At 42.7% G+C, this 23,819-nt stretch overlaps 1 protein-coding gene across 35 annotated transcripts in view; it reads left to right on the forward strand.

Moving 5' to 3' along the window:
- Positions 1–23,819, forward strand: part of ARVCF (ARVCF delta catenin family member) — a 241,395-nt gene that overhangs the window by 211,404 nt on the left and 6,172 nt on the right. For 26 of the 35 annotated variants that reach the window (XM_065033011.1, XM_065033014.1, XM_065033013.1 and 23 more), the window contains 8 exons: positions 9,835–9,962; positions 10,913–11,063; positions 12,416–12,608; positions 13,755–13,866; positions 14,478–14,568; positions 15,756–15,809; positions 21,135–21,226; positions 23,275–23,388. In XM_065033011.1, coding sequence (XP_064889083.1) covers positions 9,835–9,962; positions 10,913–11,063; positions 12,416–12,608; positions 13,755–13,866; positions 14,478–14,568; positions 15,756–15,809; positions 21,135–21,226; positions 23,275–23,376 — 923 coding nt within the window. In that variant the 3' untranslated portion in view covers positions 23,377–23,388. The remainder of the gene's footprint in view (positions 1–9,834; positions 9,963–10,912; positions 11,064–12,415; positions 12,609–13,754; positions 13,867–14,477; positions 14,569–15,755; positions 15,810–21,134; positions 21,227–23,274; positions 23,389–23,819) is intronic. The other 9 variants (XM_065033034.1, XM_065033038.1, XM_065033036.1 and 6 more) reach the window with 2 other exon arrangements.

A 23,819-nucleotide genomic window follows, 5' to 3' on the forward strand; every position in this document is an offset into this window, starting at 1 on the left:
TTAGGAGTCTGTGCAGCACCCCAGTGTGTAAAGGCAGAGAAGGGCTGATCCCACAAGGTGCTGTGGGCCCCCCCACACCCCGACTTTCCACGGAGAAACAGCATCCATGGAGGTCTGGGGCAGTGCGGCTGCTGCAGCCAGGCGAAGCAGTGGCCACTTGCTGCAATATTTCAACTAAATAAGTATTACCATGTAGGTTTTCCTGATTTGCCTTGCAGCTGTCTTCTGTAGTGTTCTTCCCCTTTTCTGTGCTGGGGTTTTCTGACAGTAAGTTTATAAAGCCGTTCAACAGCTAAACAGTTCTGAATAATGTCAGGAGCCAAGGACTGATGCGTTTTTCCTTTTGCAGCGAGCTTTTCTCTGCAGACAGGTTTCTACTGTTGGGCTGGGGGGAAGCTAAAAGCTCGTTAGCTTCCTGGAGTCAAAGGCGCTGATTGGCATCTGGAACTGCAAAGCTGAGTTTTACAGGGGCTTGAGGCCAAAGAAGGGCGATTTGGAACACATGATCCTTGGTTAAACACACACAAACGATGAGAGGAAAGAAAATGGTAGGTCTAGGCAGCAACAAGTTGAAGGAAGAAGTCTTTTACCAGTGCTGTTGATTTTCAGTGATGGCTCTAGTTCTGCAACATTTTTGTGTTATGAGGCTCTTGGACTTGTTGGTAAGATACTAACAGCAACACGTTGTATTTTATTACTGGACATAGCTGTGGTGTGAACTTTTTTGTTGTTGTTTTAATGGGGTCTTTCTGTCAGAGAATCACTCAGTATCTCTCTCTTGAATAGGCACATTTTATACAGTAAGCTCAGACCTTCTGATGGTGGGGCATCTGCACTATTAACAGCAGTGAGAAGAGTCTGTCTTAGATCTCCGGTGTGTTTGGCTGCCTCACGTGGCAGCTCTGATCAGAAAAGCAGTAGCATGGTTTGCAGAATTGTATGTGGGTTTTATAAGGAAAATGCTGTTACCCGGTTTTGTTTTTTTTGAGTTTAAGGAGAAGTCCCTGAAAACACACATGTTCTGGCATGTGTACGTGAATGTACAGTTGTAAAACCACATTTGTTTATATAATGTGAAAAGTAATAATCTTCCTCAAATTCCCGATCCTCATTAGCTTTGCCAGCATTCTCTATTCCTTTTGTTCCTTTGGGACAGCTTAACTAAATGAAAAAGGCTTGCAATATGCTCCAAAAAGCAGTGAATTCAAGACCTACTAAGGTAGAGAGTAAGCAAGTTCCAGCCTAGAGATTCCTCCATTTAAATGCTTTCCTCATTAAGAAGAAAAGTCCATTTTCGCACCTGTTTTGTATCAAATGAGGCTTTCTGTACAGTCACCTCATTACCGTGTTACGAATGAGGAAAGATCTTTGGCTGTGCTACAGATTCGGATTATTGTGGCATCCCCACAAGTTCTTGGCTTGTGCTTGTAGTTCTGAGGGCCTTAAGTTCACACCTTCCTGAGCTTCTGCATTTTGTACTGGTGTAACTGGCCCAAATGCCAGAAGCCAGACAGGCTTGGCAATGTTCTTATTTGTAGTGTGGATTCTGCAGTCCTTGCAGTTGCAATCTGTGACTGAAAAGGAAGGGTGACAAAATCGAGCTGTTTGGTGCCACGCACGAGGAGATGCCCCTGAGGGCATGTGAGCAGTCACCAAGCACTGCCATCTGGGTCCTTCCAGAGGGGACAAAGAAAACAAGTCAGTCGTGTAATTCCGGACTCTCGCAGAGACAGGAACAGACGTGTCAGAAGCATCCAGAGTCAATAGTAGCACCAGCAGCACTGAGATTTAAATAAGCGTGGACATTTGACCTTGTCCACTGTTGTTCTAATATTCCTGTTATGTAGCAGACAGCATCTGGAAATTCAGATTTTCCCTCCCAAGGAAACAGCATGATCAATGACACGCTAGGTATTGATCTTCTATGCGTGGGTCGAATTGCTGTCTGTTTAAGAAGTCCCCAGTGCAGTGCCCATCATCCCTGTGCCTCCATCCTTTTGGTATCAGCTGTTAGGGACATGTGTCCGACCTGAAAGCTTCCCTGGAGGCAGCAGCCGAGATTGTGGCATTAGGAGCTTTGCATTGCTGCTTTCCTAGTTTATTGATCCGCTCTCAGGGAGATCACCAGCCTGATAAGCCCGATCTGTCTTTTGTCTTAAAATACTGTAGTGGTTGAGACAAGAGTAAGGAACAACCTGCAAGACTATGGAAGACACACAGAATTTCTCCAGGCAAGAGAGTGTTCACCCCTGGCTTAGAGTCTCAGCTGTGCCTGGGCTGGCAGTACAGGACCCTTGCAGGGCAAGCCAGTGTCACACTGTGAAACCCGCTCCAGGGCTGGCAGACCTTGGGTGAGAATTACTTGCCTATTCACTTGGGTAGGTGAACCAGCATTTTGAACCAAGTCCCATTTTGAGTTTTTGCTGTGGTGATGCAGGACCTGGAGTGTGTTCTGGAGGCTTGCAAACACCATGGGAAGCTTGTTTGGGGAAAAAGGGAACCTGTACTTCCAAATAGATCGTGTTTGATATGTAGTTCACAAAGCAGAGACTCCAGTGTATGTTCTCTGTGTATGTGAGAGAAGGAGAGAATGTAATTTGGGGTTCAGATACAAATTGCATTTCAACAGACTTACTTTTGGAATAACATGGTTGTCCTGTTCCCTTTAAAGGAAAATGTGTTCAGTTATCAACTGTGAAGTAAGTAGAAATAACTTTGGATCAGAGAAACTGGCAAAAGAGCAAGTGTTAACATTTCATGTACTGTACTTAAAGTCTCCAAGGTCAGATGCAAGTCTTCTGGGACTGGGGTAAAGGAAGCCATTTACATGAACCGTCCATTTTAATCATTCAGCCAAAGGGCTTAATGTCAACTTTGGGTCCAAAGCATTGTTGCTTGTAACAATGGTGTTTCTCAAAAACAAACAAAAAGCACTGCCAGAGGTGACCTACAAATGCTTGTATGTGCTGCAGTTCACCCGCGTGCCTCCTGCTTTCAGAGGAGACCTTGAGCAGCTCTCCGCTCTGCACCAGCCTGGCTCCAGGTAATTCCTGCTCTGCAGTAACCGGCCTGTGGGCACAGCACATTCCTCTTTTGAACAAGTAGCTTGGGTAGTGCTCTAGTTATCTGCAGCAACTTTCAGATCCTTATTAAGTATTGGTCCTCCAGAGCCTTTGCTGCTGATTAGCGAACAGAGGAGAGAAGGTTGTTAACGGAACGTCTCCAGTTGCCAAGAGACTTCGCTGCATATGCTTGAAAAAAGCCTTTGTTATTGGGCAGCGTGTCAAACGCTGTTGGGAGAAACGCTGCTTGCAGGTCCTTTGCAAAGGGAAAACTGTATTAGCTTTAAAATGTCTGCTCACAGAAAGCAGAAGTGCTGGAACTCACACAAGGTCAAAATGTGTTGTATTTAATTGAGCCATCTCTTTGTTGAATTGCATATTCTTTGGATATGAAGTGGAATTTAACCAACCTCTTACAAAGCACTCTCTGTAAGAGAAGTTACTTTGACAGCTTGCAGAGCTTGGGAAATGTAAAGAATAATAAGAATATGAATAAAGCAAAAGACAGTTTGCTTTCCCAGGCATCCTTATTTCTCCTGCACTGCCTTGCCCTCTCATTTGCTTTCCTTGCTGCCTTTGTTTTCCCTGCAGTCAGCCTGCCTTCTTCTGTTGTTTTTTGCATAACTCTATGCTGGGTAGTGCTGGTAACATTCCTGTTACATCCTTTGGTCTGGGGGGTTGCTTGCATCCCTTTTTAACTGGCATGCCTTTGCTTCTGTCATTGTGGGAGTACATGCTAAGCTGGGAAGAGTTTATGTAATTATAGAACTTGTGTGTGACTTAGTACGTTAGTTGGAAAGGTCACACACTATGGTGCTCATTTTCTGAATAGAAAAACTTCTCTTAAACATTTTCTCAAGCCTGATTTGAGTCTCGTGTGTCTCATATTATTCTGGCGGTTCTTTTCAATAGTATTCAGAGGCTGTTCTGTCTGTCTTCATAGCTCCTGCTCAGTGGTGGATGCTGCATTCTTGATTGAATCTCTGCAGTAAGCGTAACACCTGCCCTGACTTGTACCTTGAAGTGAAAGCTACAGGGACTATTCAGAACTTTCCAGCTATTATTTCTCCTTGGTTTGTTGTAGAAGTTTGCTGTGCCTCTGCATGACAGTATTCTACGAGTATCTGCATCGGGCTGCATTCTCTGTCACTGATGCCAAGCATTTGGCTCTGGCGGAGCCGACTGCATTCTCGCTACTGTTAAGCCTTTCAATTAGAAGAATCTTGCAAGTTTATGTTGGCATTCAGGCTGCTTTGTGCACTGAAACTGAAGCACAGCATCCAGATGGAATGGAGCTGATGGGTTGATTTTGTTAAGGATCTTATTACTGGTTTTATAAAAGTGACCAGCTGCCTGCTCTGGGGTTTTCGTGTAGTCTATTATAAAACCATACTGCAGGGTTCAACGTTCCTGGAAGGGGGAAGGGCTGAACTGCTGGGCTGATTTGCTGCTTACATGTTCTGAAAATGTTTCTGTAGCAAATAATTCTGAACACTGGCTTACAGCTGTTTAACTTGCAAACAATGAACTACACAGGCTGTAATGAAGTTCGCAGCCTGCTGTCGGCAGAGGGCAGGAGTCCAGGGTCTGTGGAGCTTTTCTTTCTTGCAGAATCAAATTGTTTATTACTTTCGCTGACATGATTCTTTACTTCCCACCTCCCCCCCACACCCCTTTCCTCTTGGCTGATAGTTTCTTAGCTGCTTCGGGAGCTGCTTGCTTATTCTATAGAGTCTGTTAGTAGATGACCTTGCAGAGAAGCTGCAGTTTGGGCTCCTCTCGCTCCATCTACCGGCAGCTGTCACAGCCCGTGCTGGGAATGGGCCAGTGCGGCAGATGCCGGAGTAGCCGCTGGAGCGGCTCAATATGGGCAGATCAGCCCTTGAGCCTCCCTTCCTGCTCTGCACACCTTCAGTGTGGTCCTGGAGCACATCTCTTGGTTTCGTTCCACCCCAAAAGGAGTCAGGGTGGTGCTGCCACTTGTCTGTGTTGGGAACCAAAGTGCAGTAAGTGAGAAATTCACTTCAAAAGTGGTCTGAATGAAACACCAATGTAAACGTGCCTATGGACACTGCAGGAATGCATAGCTATCAGAGTTTGTTTTAGAGATCTTTGTCTTTTTTCTCTAGGATTAGCAGAAATTCCTTCCAGCTTTGTATGAAATTTGCCTCTGTTTTACACAGCAATGCAGAGTTTTTTGTTTGGATAGAAAATGAAGGAGCACATTTCTGCTACAGCAGTAGAACTGTCATCTGAGCAGTATCCACATGTGTATTATTTCCCATGCCTGCAGGGGGAGAATAAATCCTGAACGGGATGGGTAATGAAGGGGAGTAGATTTGGCAGCCTTGCTCCAAAGAGAGTTGTCTGAATTTGGGATTAAGCTGGCGTATCAGAGATAGGCACCTGGTGCAGTATGTAATGTTATTGCCAGAACATAGCTAAGTATAGGCACAGAATCAGCATTGCCAAGATGAAAGCAAATAAGTTTGTGGAGGAGATAATTGAGGAACTGCTGCATCATTCTCGGCACAGAGACTGAGGGTTGCGTGGATTGAGGTGGCTAATCACCCCCTGTTAATTCCTCAGGTGTTTTCTGGTCAGGATTGAAGTTGCTGTCTGTGCTGTCACTGTTCTGTGGGCAAATAAAGGATAATCCACTTTCCACCTCCTGGTAGCGTGAACTTCCAATTTTGAGCAACTGCAAAGAAGCTGATCTTCCTTTTTTCAGAAGATGAGACCACTGCATGTTGGTGAAGATGTGTCTGATATGGAAGAACTTCCTTTGCTTGCACATTCGTGCCATTAGCTGGGGGAATGCTTAGGTGCTGTAAAATGTCTGATACTCAGAATGACATCAGCATCCAAGGCGTTTTCTGTTTCTCTAAAAGGCAAAAGCTAATATAGTAAACTTGTTTACTTTGCTTTCTGCAATGAAAAAAAGCAGTAAGTAACTTATCCTCATGCTTTTCTAGGAGGAAACTGTGTAGATTGCAACTCAGCACAAATCTGTAACTGGTGGAAAAGCCTCATTTATTCCGGAAGAAATTATCTTTTTAAGGGCAGTGCTGAATCTTGGCTATAATTAAAACAGCTTTCTAAAGAAAAGAAGAGTGGATGTTTTTCTCATTTGATGTATTACCTATCACTAATGACCCTCTTTTCTCATTTCCATTTAAAAAAACGGATATAAGCAATTAGCCGTATATTGCACAAAAGTAGCATTACCTGAAAAAATAATTAAGATGATCTTGAAATTAAGGAAATCAGTTTTGAAGAGAAGCAGGTGCTTAATGGAGGTGAGACCAGCTGTGCTTCCCAGGAACGTGCCTGAAGCGCTTCATGGAAAAATGTGCCAGGCCTCCACACAACACTGGAAGGAAATTTTATAATAATTCAGACAAATTGCATCCTATAAATAGCAGAGCTGGATTCATTAGGACAGGAGGCAGATGGAGAAAATATAAAACTTGTTTGTTTCTTTTTAAGGGACTGTAACGCTTATGGAAAGTGTCAGCTTGCTGTCAATAAGGGAAAAACCCTCCAGTGCAGCAGTAACTTTCTCACTATTAGGTTCTCGTCTCTGCTAATGAGCAGCCCTCCATGAGGGGCATTCATGCTGCTTTGTTTCAGCAGCTCCTGCCTTTTGCTGGCGTAGCCAGGCTGGCACGGAGGTGCTGCAGTGCTGGAATCTTGCAGCCTTTGAGGAGAGGGGGGAACACAAGGGAGGACTGAGTTTCATATGTGGTGTGTAGCGCTTGCAAACTCTGTTTAAAACGGATGCTAGTGGGGTTGAGGCATAGATGTAGTTGGAAAGTGGGGATGTGTGGAGTGAAGTGGGAATCATCCTCCAAACTGGCTGTGGGCTTATGGCCCAAAGCAGAAATGTGCTGATAATTGGAGGAGAGGAAGTGCTGTGCTTTATTGAAGGGAGAAGGTGAAGACATTTTTGAGATGGTCTCACATTAGTAAGTAGGAAAAAGGAGAGGCTTTCATGCATGAAGAGAAGTAATGACAGAAAGCGGGTGGGAGGCGCGTGACTGGAATGCAGCTCTGTCCCCAGGCGCCAGGCTGAGGTGAGGGGGTTGTTGCATCTTGGTATTCACATGCAGTGAGGTGCTGCAGAGAAGGGAGAGTCCAGCCAAAAATGAATGTACAGCCCAACAGGACACAGTGCAGACCACACTCAAATAACACAAGGGGTGAAGGTGTGGGGCTGTTTCCAATTATGCCAAAATAATGACTAGGCACTTCAAAACAAAGTCATTGGAGAGGACTGGCTGAACGATTGCATGCTATCCAACCACAGGCGAGTCTGAGCTCAAATACAGAAGCAGTCAATGTGTTGTATGAATATTATCTGTTGACGAACCTGCCTTCATCTCTTTTGCTGATCTGATTTACATTTCAGCAAATTTTTGTTAAAAGAGAACAGTGCAAAAGTGCCAGTGTTCTATCCTAAGAGATTTTTAAAGTATTAGTGTTCAGGAAAGAACTACTGCACGCTTATCAGGCAGTGGTGTTTTATCTTGAGGAGTTCTTAGATTGCCAATTCACCTTGTGAAGTGGCAGAGGAAAAAGGTGATATGAAGGTCATATTGGAGTCAGATAATCACAAACTTATTTGAAGAATGGAGAAAAGCTATACAACTGTTCATGCTTCATGTATTGAGTAACTACAGTTCTTCTCAGCGTTCAATGCAGAGGGCAATGATCCCAACACAAGGAGAGGACATTGGAGAAGAGGAAAGTAAGTGGTATGGATTGGCAGGGCGCCTTTGGGGATCACCACCTGTCACAGCTCGCACGTATCCGTAGGGTGTCATGTAGCAAGCAAGCAGTGGCATTAAAACTGGTTAGAGACATGGATCAGGTCAACTATCCAGTTGTTGGGGAAGAATGCAAGTATGCTGGGTTGCATGTGAGGAGCTGAGCAGGGAAAGGATGAGCCAGTAAATGGGAGCTTGTAGATCCTCATGCATAGATCAGGTTTTTATATGGAGCAAAGAAATGCTTGGCTAATGAAGTCTGTTTTCTTGCTTTCAGTGAGATGAATAAGCCCTGTTCATGCAGGAAGTTAACATGGTCTGTGTCTATGGGCAGTCTTATACAAGGTTTAAAGTATCGAGTTCTGCTGTCTTGACTCACGTAGTCCCACAGCAATAACTATTGCAAAAAATGTGGAGAAACGTTTGAAACGTAATGCTTTGATTTCAGAAAGCCTTTAGCAACGGAGAATTTTAAAAAGAAAAAAGAAGAAAAAGTGATATCCACTTTGATAGTATTGTTCAGTTTTCTTGCTTCTAGGTTTGATCTGAGATGTCTGAAATACAGTAATCGGTGATATGTGCTGAAAAATACGTGTATTGGAGGTAGATGATTTTGAAGAGAAATTACTGAAGAGAGGGAATGATCTGTGTTTGTAGGTTTCCCGTCTTGCTGGGGGAAAACTTGCTTTGAATTACTATGCTGCTCTTCTAGGACAGCATCTTGTTATATGAAAAACATTCTTTTCATGTGCACAAATAATAATAATAATAATAATAAAAAATAATCTCCTCAAAGCAAGCTTCATGTTTCCTCTTTGCCCAAGCTCATTTACACCTTTATGCTTTCTTTCATGTCATGTTTTTCTAGAACTCCTTTCCTAGCTAATGCCTGCCAAACTTTACTTATTATTATTGAAAACACCCCAAAAGCTACCAATCCAGAAATGTGTTCCAGCTACAGTGATTGCAGATGAGTCAGTGTTGACCACAGGTTGCTTGTGCCTTCCTGCACTCACCAAAACACTTCAGTGGATTTAGTTTTTTGTTCATGTAATCTGAACAGCACCGTGATATTTGAGATTGTGTTTGTTTAGCAAGTCCTTTAAGTGGGTGCTTGCAGACTCTTCCCTCATCAATGCAGTGTGCTTGGACCGCAACTTGGAATGATGGAGGTCTTGCCTAAGACCCCTTTTTAATGTGGGTAGATGGATAAATCCTAATCCTGTGGATGAGGAGTCAAGACACGGATGCTCCTGTCAGTTACGCAGTGTCACAAAAGGAAATCCGTGGCAGAGCTGGGAATAGTTCTCATTCCTGTCACGCTTAAACTGCAAAGCTGATACTGTCACTCTGGGGATGTTTAGTTACCACATGTGTCTGTCGCAGTCTCCCAGTGTGGTATGATGCTGGTGTATTTCTTTACTTCATATTGGAACTGGAGTCAGCGTTTTTCCATGCCCCTGCGAACTGGGGATTCTTATCACCTTGACGTCTCGCATCTTTTGTCACCTAGGTGTGAGAAGGGGGTGGCTGATAATGATTGTGTCACTTGTTCTCCTTGGCCCTGTTTTTTGTGTCTGTAAAGGTACTAGGATAGATTTGAATGAAAACAGGAGTGCAGAAGATCAATTTGCAACCCAGTCTAGAGATGCAAAGTAAGAATTGTTGCAGACAAAATTGTCTCTCATCACCTCTCATCACACACATATACTCAGGCTGCTAGGCAGTACATAGCACAGCACAGATTTCAGAAAGAATTGTCAGCCTGAAGACAACAAAGGGGACCTTCAGCCCAGGTGAATGTCCTGTGCCTAAGTTCCTGTGTGCAGCATTTTCAGCAACTGTGGAGAAAGCATCCTAGATGTGACAGAAGCACTTCTTTCTGTGGTGTAGCTTTCTCTTGGCTGTACTGATATGTGATTAAATAGAGGTATGCTACTTGTTCATTCTACATTGCCTTCTCTGCTTCTCTTGTTTCTGTTCTCCTCTTCCTCCACCTGCAGGCTTTGAATTGCTGTACCAGCCAGATGTGGTCCGACTGTACCTCTCCATCCTCACCGAAAGTCAGAACTTCAACACTCTGGAAGCTGCAGCAGGGGCTTTGCAGAATCTCAGTGCTGGCAACTGGATGGTAAGTGCAGTCTTCTCTTTACTGTCTTTAGTTGCCTTTGTGTAAGTAAAAACAAAGTCACGTCCCGTTGTAAGTGTGCTGTTACTTTGTGCGTTTACATCTCCTTTAAAAAGGAAGGAGGTGAGAACTTCAAATAAATTATTTCCATCTTATTTGCCCACTTAAGATGTTTTGCATCTTCAGGACAGATGGTGTTTATGTAGTGGAAGCGTCACTGAGCTCATTACAATTTAACCATGAGCAGGTTTTACTACTTAAACCACTTAACCATTGCTTTGTCCATTTAGAAATGCCTGTTGTTAGATGATTAAGTGTCCTGAGTACTTAATTCATTAGATTGTCAGATTGCTCAGGAAACTGCACTCTAAAGTGTATTCTGATATCTTCCCTGAAACATCTGCAGGGCTAATCAAGCAGTTCTCTCAAAGGTGTGCTGATCAATTCTAGAACTGCCTGGCAAAGTGGGACTGATCTGCAGCCTGAGGATCTGCAGGGTGGTGGTTTACAGCTGTCTAGTTTATTTTAAAATCAAACATGAAATGGAATAAAAGCATGAAGTTGGAGGTGGGGGAAGATAACAGATGCTTTGGATGCTGTACTGTTCCCTCCAAATGACCTCTTTTTTCCTAATCTGGGGGGGGGATGCATTTTCAAGCTGAGGTGTATACAGAACAGATGCTGGCAGATGATGCTACTTCTATTTCTGACCTCTTTCCCTGGCAGCTTGCTAAGCTGTAGGATGAACTTCTACATCCTTTCTTCCTTGGTGCTTGATGAACTTGAATGATGGGTTAAGTTATAAATGCATCAACACATGAAGTCTAACTAGTATATACAGGGAAAAAAAATGAATTGCAGCACTGAAAGAAATGCCAGGGACAAGGAAAGGGCAGGTGTATGAACTCACAATACTTTTGTGTTGTTTCTTTTCCCTTGTGTGTTCTGATCAGTGGTCCACGTACATCCGTGCAACAGTGCGGAAGGAGAGAGGCTTACCAGTGCTTGTGGAGCTGCTCCAGTCTGACTCTGACAAGGTGGTGAGGGCTGTGTCAATTGCCCTGAGAAATCTTTCCATGGATCGTCGCAATAAAGATCTTATAGGTATCTTCTGAACTTTTCTAACCAGGCTGAGATCTTGGATACCCTTGAGACACCTCACATTTTCTGTCACTTGTGCTGAAGATTCATTTTGTGTGCAGTTTCCATCTGCGCTAAGATTACTCTTGCAGCCACCAAGCAGAGGGCTGTCATCTCAGAATGTATTTCCAGCCCATTCAAACAAGCTGTGGTTTGAGGGAAATCTCTAACTCAGGAGTAAAAACAGCTCTAGATTTTTGCAGGAGAGGAGAGTGTTTGTAGGTGTGCAGAGGACTGGGTGGGTTAAGTGGTTTCTTGTCTCTTCCTTAGCTCTGGCTGACATGGCACTTGTGCTCCCAGTGGTTACAGAGATGTTGCTCCTTAGACCTGCTGTTTAGACTGGCATGGGAGTCTTCCCCTTGGTGTGCTGAGCCAACCTGGGGAAGCACAGTGGGCTCTAAAGTTGTCCCTTCTTTCTCACTTCCTCCTTCCCTTCTCATCGTGTTGGGTGGTAGTTACTTGTCAAGCTGGACACCATACAAGTTAGTCTCCATGGCAGTTCTTCAGCATTGTTCCCTAGCTCCTGTCCAGGGCAGGTAAATAAGTATTCACTTGCCCATTAGAAGGAGTCTTGAAAGATTCAGCTGTGAGTTGAGTACCACTGGGTGCCTCTGTATTTAACTGATGTGTTTGTTTAAAATAGAGCTTTGTCAGGCTAGGAAATATTGGTCACATATGTAGGCTGTAATCCAAGTTGATACTAATAAATGGCAAGGTGGGATTCTGCCTTAATACAGCAGGTTCTTTTTTAATAGTTCAGAGGTGTAGCTGAGCAAATGGTACAGACACCTGGAAATGATAAACTCCAGACTCCTTGTTTATTTCTTCAGTGCTACACACTGTGAAGGCTAACTGCACCCCAGAGGAACCACCCTTACCTTTGCTGGGGCAAGGTTAATGAATGCATGGCTGCACACCTTGCCCCACAAGGCCTATTACAAGGCTAAGTTGAGTAAGCCTTGTGCGTGTATTAGCATGAATACGTGGCATTAGCAGCGGCTACTGGATGCTGTTTCCTCAGGCATTGCAAAGTATGATAGATGCTGGCTGTAAAATTCTCAATAAAGATTGTTTGGGTGGGTTTTTTTTTCCCCTTGATACCTTTTAGCATTTGTGATGAAGGTGTTTGTCTTGGATATCAACCTTCAATCATCTGGAAATAATGAATTATAAGTAAACTGTTAAGTTACAGTCTGAAGGTTCAAAACATGTGCATTGTAAGGTTTTTTGACCTGGCAAACACCCTTGAGTTTTATCTTTCAGGATGGGAAGCTGAAATTATTATTGACTAATGGTATCTCTTCCCCTTACCCTAGGTAGTTATGCCATGGGTGAGCTGGTAAGAAATTTGCCCAGCAGGCAACAGAGATCTGCAAAGAACCTGGAAGAGGATACAGTGGTTGCAGTGTTGAACACCATCCATGAAATCATTACTGACAGCTCAGAAAATGCAAGGTCTCTGATCCAGACACAGGGCATTCAGAAGCTGGTAGCTATCAGCAAGTCAAGGTAAGTGACGGTTGAAAGCAAAATGCATAAGAACTCACTGCGAACAGCAGCTTTTGCTTTGTGAAAGTATTCAAGCATCCTAGCCTTTCAGAAGCCTTAATTTCAGAGTAATTAATATATGCACAGTAAAAACAGTCAGCACCTTTAACAGGTTTGCTTGGTAAGAAAAAAGTTAATTGAGTAGTCACTTCAGTCAGGTTAAGACATGTACTCTTTGTCAGATACATATTAGCACCATGTATGTATTTAGCAGACACCATTTGCAGTGAAACTGTGATCTTTATTTTTAGCGTGGGAGGCCTTTTCCTGTGGCATTGTTCCATTCCTGGAATGCCAGTGATGACATCTGTGTCTTTTAAGTAAAATGGTTAATGATGTGCAGTAATTGTTATGGCCAAAGGGCTGGAGGTGGTAATTTGAAGTGACAAGTTTTCACTCTGCCGTTCTGTTGAAAACTGTGTTTTGACTGCTTTAGAGGAAAGTTTGTGTTGTACAGTTTGGCCAGATAGACATTATAGGTGTGTTTTCAGCAAACTTTTGGGAGAGTAGCTGAAGACTTTATTGGGTTGCATTGTTACAAAATATAAGAGCCAACTAAGAATTTAGCCCTATATTATTTGCTTGTGTACTGACTTAGTAAGGAATCGATAAAATTTCTATTTTCTCTTTAAAAATAGCTTATTTTTCTGCTGACCTAAATTGCTTTGTAAGGTATTTTGAACCATGGAGCAACTTAATTAAATTGTAAGGAATATGTGTAAGTTGGGGAGAAGGTTTGAAAAGTGGCATAGAACTTGAGTTTGGGAGAAGTTGGGTTTTTTGGGTTTTGTTGTAGTGGTGGTTTGGGTTTGGTATTTTGTTGTTGTTGTTTGGTTTTGTTGTTTTGATTTATTTCTTTTTCCAAACAAATCCAGGCAGGATGGAATATGTCTGGTTTTTGTTAATGACAGCTACAAGACAAAAAGGTCACCATGGTCTCAGTGCTTGCCAAGCAATACATGTGAAAACCCAGAAATCTGTAGCTTATAGGTTCAGAGAATAGCTGTACGGAGTACTAGGTATCTCCTGGATATTGTTTTGGTGCAAGAGGTCAACATAGTCTTACATTGCTTGAAACTTAAGCTCTAATTTTATCTTGCAACTCAGCCAGTCTCCCAGAGAAACAAAAGCAGCATCTCACGTTCTTCAGATGATCTGGAGCTATAAAGAACTACGGAATGCCCTGCAGAAGGATGGGTGGAACAAATCACACTTCCAGGTAAAGATGGGGGGTCTTAGATTTAGTTATGGAAATGCCTGAGTGGAAGACGTCCTAACATAGTCTAATATTACAGTCTGATCGATTGTGGGCTTTGGTTCTGTTCTTTTAGGTGACAGAGCAATGTGTTGTATTCTGTTCAGTCACCGCATCACACAAATACTTGCTGGGTGTGCTTTTCAGTGCCCTGTGAAATGCAGCTTTTTTGGTTTTGGAAGAATGACGCTTCATATGGGCCAAATGCCCGTGCTTTACAGGAGGAGGAATTAGCATGTCTTGTCTTAGCTGTATCTCATTTGAAACATTCCATCTAGCAGCGCAGGGCAGCCGCCTGTTCTTACCATGCAACCTCTTCATCTTCCCTCGTGAAAAGGTTTTGCTCCTTTCACAGACCAACAATGCTGCCATTTAGGTAACGAGAAAACAATTCCACCAGCAAATCTATATTAAAATAAAAGATATTCCAGTGCCGTATTATCAACAGAAGGGGGAGCTCAGCAGCATTCCAGAATCTCTTGCCATACTTGGTTTGTATGCACAAGGTTTGTTTGTTTTTCTTGTTCAGTTTCCCTGCGTAACAATTTATTATTTATTTGATTTTTGTCTCATAGTCTGTTTCTGCAACTCCAAAGGGTTCCAAAGGTACTGCTGGCAGGTCTGGCTATGATGACAGCACTTTGCCTCTCGTGGATAAAAGTCAAGGTCAGTTCTGCTCTTTAGCACTTTTTCTATTGTGTTTGCTTGCTTGTTTTCTGGATTTGTCACATCTGTGTTATCGCGTAAGGAGGCGAAAATGTATTATTTCTGTGGCGATTTTTACCCCTCAGTCCCAAAATGGTCAGTCCAATTAGCTGGATGTGTACAGTTCCTTCCCTTGTGACATACACACTACTGATGTTGTTTTCTCAGCTTGTATGCAGTGTAATCAGTTAAATCTTCCTGGGAGAATCTGGGATAGATGTGAGTTGAAACTTCGAAAGAGGAGAACGGCCTTGTTTGACAATGTTATATATTAATAAATCTTGCCTTCAGCCGAGCAGCAGACTGGGCCTTGCCCCTACTGAGTATGGGAATCTTTTCCTTTCTAAGTAAACGTGCCTGTTTTGGCAGTCCCTCTTCATCCACTGTGCAGATTTTTCCATTGGAGATGGGTTTATCCAAACTCAGCTAAACCTGTCTGTGCTTTTTCATGAGGCCTGACGCAGCCGTAACAACACTGATGTAGTTCCAGCTTTAATGTCATTGGGGTTGCTTTGTCTCAGAATCTGGTTCTAGTTTCCAGCGCTCAGATGTCAACATTCCTTTTCAGAAATCTTTAGTCTCCTGTGACAGAATTTGCCATGTTACACTTTACCTGGTTTGACTGCAGATTATTGCAAAAAAAGCCCCACACTGCCCGGTCTTTGATCAGTTCTGGTAGATCATGCAGACAGAGGGTGACTTGGATCAGTTTGCTGATGTGACAATAAACTTCTTGTTTTCTTTGTGGGTTAGCTTTCTGTTGGCTCAGCAGGTTGCTGGGTTGGATTGTGTGCCATGTGAGGCTGCACCCTTACTTATTTTTTCTCTTTTATTCTGGAAAGACCAGGGAGAAGCTTGTTAACAGCAGTAGGTAGTCCAAAGCAGAATTGCAGGTTTCTGTTATCACTTGGAGGGAGTTCTACATTGCAGTGCCAAAGCAGAAAATATAAGGATTACTTGTGCTTTCTGGAGAGCTCAAATCAAACTTCCCTTTCTGAATGGGTATAATGGTTGAATAGTTTGAGGATTCTTTACAATAGTCTCTGCTTTCAGTTTTTTGTGGACTTCTCTGGTTGTATGACTAATGTAAAACTACCAGGTTTTGAGAAAAGCAAATGTAACTTAAGTCATATGTTCCTGTTTTATAGATAACGAGAAGGCTGGGAGTCGTGACATGATACCTATGGATGAACTTGGCCCAGGTAAATTCAGTCATGGATCAAACCCTCTGTCTGTTCCAATAGAGCACACTGTCACTCACAGGAAAGTTCAACTATTTCTCTAGGAGGTATTATTTCAGATGGATAAAGCTGACATTTAAAAACAGAACATTACCTTACAAAAGATTGGTCGTCGTCTTTGTCTTTTTTTCTTTCCCTGTCTTTTTTCTTCTTTTAAATACATGTAGAGTGTACATATCAATTTCTCCAGTACTTTAAGCAGATATTGGAGATATACAGACCTAGCTTTCAGTCTAGCCTTTAGCTCTTGAGGCAGCTGCATTCCCTATTGCAGATCTGGAAATCTGGGGATTCCAAAGGAAAAAAAAAAAAGAGACTTGAAAATGTACTTCAGCGTAATGCTTGCATTTAAATGCATTCTGCCTTTGTTTTCTGTAGGTAACACCAAAAATAAGTTAATATGTATGATATGCCTGGCTCCGCTTTTCCTTTACCTGCATCTAGCCAAGCCTGGCTTTTCCTGTAGACTGCAAACAGCCATCTGCTGTCATTGAAGAACTTTGAGATTGATAAGCTCTGTAGTTTAACTTGTAGAGGATTTTTTTCTTTACTGAGGTAGATCAAGGTGCTGTGTGGTCTCTTTGGAATTTGCTTTACTGCTTCCAGTTGACGTTTTTATTTAAATACCTATATTAATGCCTCTGGATCAAACAGTTTGATATACTGCTATCTGTGATTGTAGCTGAAAAAAATACGAGTTAGAACCAAGCTGAAAGCCAAGCATGTTCAGAATTTAAAATAAAAGGTGTGTATTACGTTTCGTATCTTAGAAAAATGAGATGCCACCTGCCATAAGTCAACTGTCCGTATGCATTTTGCATAAGGGAACACTGAAACATTTGTTCTCACAATGAAAGCAAATAACTTCAGAGGAGATTGCTGGCAGGATAGTGTGTGATAGCAGGTGCTGCAGTATGGGCAGTGTTTATAGGTTAGAGTCTCAATATTAATTGTTGCCTTATGCTTTCAGGAGTTACTGGTGCAGCTCTGAGTATAAAATGAGATGCAAATTACCAGCATATGTACAATGTCAGGCGGATCCTCTGGGCTGTTCTGTTCTCTAATCTTTTTATCACTATTAGAAGACGAAATCTGTCAAGTTTTCCTGACCCCAGCTCTTGAGGGCTTTTTAACTCCAGTATGAGTATAATTTTGTGCTGTTTCAGAGATCAACTGAGAAGGAATTAAATTAATTTATCCAGTTTACTATCCTTAAATCCAAGGAACTGGAATAACAACTTAGTGCTTCATCTCTTTCCTTCAAGCTATTCCAAATGCCATATGTTTTTTGTCTTACGGGCATACATACGTGTGGAGCTCCTCTAGACTATATTTTCTGATCTTAACTCCATTGTGAACTGTTGTGTCCTGGAGTTTTGTTCCTTTTCCACTCTGGAGTGAACTTTCAGATACAAGGAGCACATGGAAGTGCAGTCCTCTGGGTTTGTATCTGCAGTAGGCAGTCTGGTTGTATCCCTACATACTCCAACCAGTCTATGTTGAGCCTCTAGGAGAGACTGATGTCATTTACGTTTGCAGAGAAAATGCATGATAAAATACCAGAGAAAATTTTTCAACATCCCAGCTTATCTTTTTATTTCTTTTTATTGCAGAAAGTCCTGTGCCCTGGTTTCAGTTGTGTGTTTTTGCCTTGCCTTCCTCTTGTGAACTTCACTTGCCCTAAGATCTTTCTACTTTATATTCACTGTCTTCTAGAGAATTCTCATCTGCCTCCAGCTTTGTGTTGTCCATTTAATTCCTGTGCTTCCAGGTTGCAGTTATCTTTCTGCTGTACTGCTTTGGTACGGAACTTTAATTGCCTCAAACACATTAGTGTGACGGTGCAGAACTCAGTGGTTTTCCATTTCATGCATGTTAGAGGTATCAGCCGCTCAGCCGGACCCTTCCAGCCCAGGGTGTTCATCCTGCTCCCCTGCAGTGTACAAAGCTGCTTGTTCAGAACATCTCCACCTGTGTGCTGCTCAGCTATTGCCTCTCTTTGTCAGGGCTCAACTCTCTTGCTGCCTGGGCCTTTACTGTTAACCCATGTTGACTCTTTTTCAAAATTGCAAAAAGAAAATTGCTGTTGGTATCTCAGCTTGTTTGCTAATGCTATGGGTGTCAGCCTTCTCTCTAAAGGAAATTAATTCCCTGTCAGTGTGGCTAGGGAGGCAGAAAGGTTCTCTATCAGCTGGCAGTACTGGTCCAGTCACATTCCTATTGTCTGCACAACGGGCCTGGGTAGAGGGTGGATGTCCTGGAAAATGGAAGAAAACATGTATTATGAATTAGTGTGGGATGCACTAGACAGCCCAGTGCAGAGAGAGCGCAGGTCTGTCAAACCTCATCAGCTCCAGACAAGTGGCTCTGCACCGAGTCATCTGAAGATCATCACCGCTTGTCACAGTGCTGCCTGAGGGTGGCTGTGACCCGGCGCTGTCTGTGGAAGCAGCAGACCTGTGATCTCCAGGCTGTATGCCAAATTTGTGAGTTCTCTAAAACTCTATCTGTGCCTCAATTAAGCTACAGTCTGTCAGAGAAAAGCATCTGGGTGCTGAGAATTGTTCAGACCAGAGACACATAGTTCAGGTGCCCCTGTCATACATGCCCATCTTCAGGCATAACTCTTTCTTTCGCCTCCTCCTCCTTTTAGATGGGTCTGGAGGTTTGATCTTTGTAAGTTGAGAGCTGTGTGAGGGCACAGATGGACTGACACTCAGCAGGCATTTGGTCCTTTAATGTGTGATGACATAAAAAAATGTTGCTGCAGAGCGAATGGGAGATAGTCAGTGAAGCAATATAGAAAACAAGCAGAAAGTTGAGAGAGAGGAATAAACAAGCCAAGAATCAGATGGGCCTCTATTGACCAATATAACTTTTTTCTATACATTGGATTCTATTACCTCAGAGAAACGCACTTACACCTTGGAGCAGTGAGATCTGTATAGGTGTCCTTTATGCCACAGGAGCAGAGTTAATTCTGATTTTCATAATGAATCTGAAACATGGGAGAAGCAGTACTTTGTAATTTCTTTGGAGAGCTGTGGTCCTTGGGGCACCGAGGTATTCTTCTCTGATTCAGCCTCCTTCAAGCTACTTCTCATTTTATTAGGTCAAATCATGAACTTCCTATCTCTGCTGCTGCTTATCTTGACAGAGTCATAGCGCAGTGTGTGGTTTTTAGAAACACATAATCCATTAGTGCTGGTGTGTGCAGCACCGTTAGCATGCAGACCGCACAGCCGCGGGCTGACAGCATGAATTGCAAAATATGTTCGAACTTAGATATGAAGAACAAAGTTTGTGACCGTTCTTTGTTGTTAGATTACTGCCAGTGTGCAAAAGCTTGATCTTCCTGTTGCTGCTATCTTGGCTAGGTATGGGGTTTTATAGTTTTTAGTAGTATAAAAGTTCTGTTGTGCTTTTAATTTTTGCGATTACAGTCCTTAATTCTGGCCTTGCTCCTTGGGAAGTGTCAGAGCTTCCATACTTCATGTAGTAGCTGTTGCTTTCTGGGATAGGTTAAAGGTTTTCTTTGTATCTTGGCCATTCAGTGCTTCTGGACCACCCATGATGATGGCACTGCAAAAATGCCACGTGATCCATTGCATCCTTGTGAGTATAATTAATACTAGATTGTAAAAAGCTGCTGCTCAGTTGTTGTGAGTTTGATTTTTTTGGGAGTCAGCATGTTTCTGCCGTTTAACTACATGCCTATGTGAACTATTTACTCATAAATAGATTATGAATCTTCGGATTAGGATATTACTTACTAGCAGTATTCATGGCTGTCATTTGAAAGAGAATTATTGGTCATGCATTCCTCCACAAATGCTGGCTGGGTAGCTGGATGCAGCTGGTAGGCTTTAGGTTTTTTTGGTTTTTGTTTGAAAGGAATAGCCAAGAATGTTAGGCATCTTCATTGTCATCAAAGAATTGTAAGTAAATCTCTGTGTTGCAATTATTTTCATGGTTTTAGGATCTGTGACTACATGTATAGCTCAAAAATTCTTTAGTTATTTTTGGGCAGCATGGTTAAATAATCTGTTATTATCCATGATGCCATAAACATATGACACTCCAGGTGCTTGCTGCAGGTCTGTGTGCACTTTGATTCATTAGATACTTAGGAAAACTACAGCCCTTTTAAAACTAACATGGCTGTGGGCAGCAAGGACATTATTTAGGGCTCTGCTCTGCAACTGTGTTTGGTACAAGCCACTGTAGCTGTGTGTGCTTTTGTCATGTGGGCAAACAGTGCCTCTTTATGCCATGGAAATGCCACAAAAATATGACTGACTTTTTCTTAACAGCCTGTTGCAGGCAAGTAATAAACCAAGAGAGGAGCGTTTTGGAAGTTTTTGCAAAACCTCTTCGTGGTATACTAAGAACCCACTTTGTCAGGACATGAAAACATTAATGAGCCCTCAGTTACACAGGGGAAAGCAAAAGCCTACAGGGAGCTATAAATTTGAGTGTCATTTACTGCAGATTACAATGCTGTCAAAGCAGAGCAGGAGAGGATCTATTTGTCACTGATAATGAGGGAAATTTGATGCATTCAGGAAAATAAATTAAGATCTGTATTGGCTGACAATGATGCAAAGCAAAGGTTCTGAAATAATTAGAGCCATTTCTTTATAAAACCTCCTTACACTTTTCTACACTGTGTTCATCGCTCTTTCATACTGTCTCTTAGTTGTCTGGAGAAAAAGCACCAACAGGTGCTAGTTTGTAATGAAAGGCAGTCCAAGCACAGCAGGGTTTGCATCGGGATTTCTTCCAACTCACCAGGCCCTTTTTCTCAGTGCTCTGAAAAGGGCTCTTCCAAATGATTGTCCTGTCCTGCTAGTGGTCAGGCTCAGGAAGAGCAGGAACATGCAGCAGAGCATTCAGGGAATGAACACAGCCAATTAATCAGGCTGCTAAGCAAGGAACACAAGATTTGGGCTGAATTTGGAGCTCATTAGCCACAGGGCACGAGATGACAACTTGCTGCTTTCCTTGGGCACACTAAAAAGCACAGCAGGCTGGGAGGAAAACAGTGCTGTTTGCTAATGAGTGCCGGCTTCTGGCAGTGATATAAAAAGAGGGATTTTCTGTTTAGTTTTAAGCTGGTAAAAATGAAATTTGAGAGCTGGAGTGCATGTGAAAAGCAGGCTGCCAGCATCTTTGGGTTGTGATGGTTTATTTTCCTGTTTCTTCGCTGAAGAATTCTGCTAGCATCAGCTCTGGTTTTGCTCTTCCTAGTGCCTCACACCTGACCGTTGTGTTATTTCTCCTCAGATGGGTACTCCACCATCGATCACCGGGACAAGGAGCGCAAATACAAGACCAGTGATAACACAGGAGATGCCTCAGAGAAAGAACCTTTAAAAGTGAGCTTCCTCTTACTGCTGAATGCTAGTTAGTGCCTCTAAAAGAAGGGAAGCCTGGTGTCCTCAGCAAGAAATACAGGGTAGTTACAGGGTAGTTACTCACCAGGGGGCTAGAAAAGGTTTTTTTTTTTGTTTTTTTTTTTTTTAGATAAAGGCACTATTTGGTAACTTAGCACTTGGCTAACTAGAAATAAAAACAAAATGCTGCTTTCTACTGCAGGAGCAAATACAGGCAATCGCTGTACTGTAAATGAATGAGGTTTTAAAAATAGGAAGTGTTTGTTCTGTCACCCTCATCCAGGCAGCATTCCCTGCCCTGAAGTGCGTAAGTGTGCTCAGACTTTGTTCCTGGAGCAGTCGCTTTGGACTGTCACACTGCTTTATTGTTTTCAGCATGAGCAGTAGGTGTGAGCTCGCGTGTCTGTGTACAGCAGTCTGGTGAACGCTGTTCCTGTCCCAACGCTCCTTCACGGTCCTGACAGTGGACTATGGCATGGGCTAAGGAGATGGAGCCCAAGACACATGCATCGTTATGTGTGTGCCTTTTAGAAACAAATGGAGACAACTTTATAATGAAAAAAAATCTCTAGAAAGCTCTTTGTATTGTGGGCTGTGTGCATATGTGGCTTAGCAGGCTTTGTGTAACTTTGGTTGTATTGCTATGCATTTTCAGCAGACCTTTTTGGAGGCGCTTAATGCTGGGGCTGTCAGTTCTCCCTGGCCTCAAAACAAGCTCTTTTTTTCCCCTGAGGAAGCGATTTTGAGGGACAAGAGGAGGATTCAGTGAAGCAAGAGGCAGTGGTAGAAAATGCTGCTGTTAGTCTGCAGAAGGCCGTCCTTAATAACCTTCAGCACAGTGCTGGTAATATCAGAAAAGCCAGGTGATTCACGTTCAGTGGAAAAAATTAAATTTCGGTCAATTGAAAGCAAAACCCACTATTATTGAACAAGGGAAATAAAAATGTGATTTGGAGAAAAATATTTCCTTGAATCACAAATAAGGACGATGTGCCGCTGCATCAGTCTGTCTGTAGTAACCTGCCTGGTCATGCATATCCTACTGTGTCCTGCCGTTCCGTGAAGCTTTCCGCAGCAGAATGGCTTCAGTCTAGACGGATGTTTCTTAAGCACAGATCACTCTCTTCAATTTGCCAGTTTTGGGTACAGCTGTACCCTGTTGAAGGCTGCGCAGCTGGATTTTTGGTAGAGGTCCTTGTACTCCTTCATTTGGTTTTGGAACTGATAAAATAGAGTTGATAGTCAAGTTGTGTGTCCCCCCTGCTCCAGTGCGGTGAGAGATGGCCCCACTCGAGCCAGTGTCAACAAAATAAACCTTCTAGTTCCCTCATCACAGTTCGAGTAGGTTTTACAAGGATGCAGCGGGAATGGATGCACTAAGTGGCATATGAATGTGATCAATAGGAGCTTGACAGAAAATGTCTTTCTAAGGAAAATAGGCTAAGGCAGGAAAATTGTTATTTTTGCCACTCAAAATTCATCGAAGTGGTCCAATGCAGCCCTCCAAATCACATCAAGCAAGCCCAAACTCCAGTGTGTGTCTGAAATGAAGCACAGCCCGGAGTTCAGTGAGTAGCTGCTTTGCTTTCATGAGAAAAAGAGAATAAACATGTCACCTTGACAATGTGTCTCCCATAGTCTGTGCTGCCTCTTGGTTTTAAGGACAGGGTAACCTGAATTCAGCCTGTTACACACCTCCTGCCCTCAGCTGGGCAGAGCTGAGTAGCTGTTACTTATCTTTCTCCATGTGCTGTGAAACAGAAATATATCAGTGGGGTCTGCTGGCTTGTGAACAGTTTGATAACTATCGCTCTGAGGTACAGGAGCGGATGAGAATTGTGAATACCGATGGCAGGGAAGTGCAACCTTTTGGCTGTTGCAGATGCTTTTGTCAGTATTGTGCCTTTGCTGATCTTGTTTCTTTCTCTACCACTAATTTTCCCTTGTGCTCCTTTAAGCTGACTTGTTTGGTGGTTTTGTTTGATTAATCCGCTCTGTTTTGCCTTTTAACTCCTCACCCTGTGCTGCAGAATGACACAAATAGGAAAAACATTAACAGGAGTAACAGGGCTTCGGTGAATCTGGTGGATGCCCGTGACATTAAACCCCAGCCTGTTGACTCCTGGGTCTAATTTGCATGCATGGTAGGTCCTTTTAATGGTAATTGGTGCTAGTGATTAACTTGTCTCGTGCATTATCTGTATCACTGTGGAATCTCTTCAAGGCTAACTGCTAACTGGGTCCTTTCAGACAAATGAAAATCCATTTGAAAAAAAAAAAGTGGGTTTTATATTATTCAGTGTATCTTTAATAAAATGCAATCAAACAGCACTGTTTGATTAAAAAATAACCTGTCAAATAACCAGACAGAAAATTAATATCATGAATGATTGGTTGTCAGCTGAAATGTGAAAAATGGCTGCTGTTAGGCCATGGGAATGAATTTGAATAGTGTGTTCCTGCTTCCAACCATTTTTTCCCCTCTATGCTCATTATAAGGATTAGTCTGAGACTTAAGGAAAAGCATATCCTTGACTATTTATGGATGTCCCTTGAGATTCGCATGCATTACACA

Source organism: Columba livia, chromosome 17 (genome assembly GCF_036013475.1).
Source record: "Columba livia isolate bColLiv1 breed racing homer chromosome 17, bColLiv1.pat.W.v2, whole genome shotgun sequence".
NCBI classification, from domain to species: Eukaryota; Metazoa; Chordata; class Aves; order Columbiformes; family Columbidae; genus Columba; species Columba livia.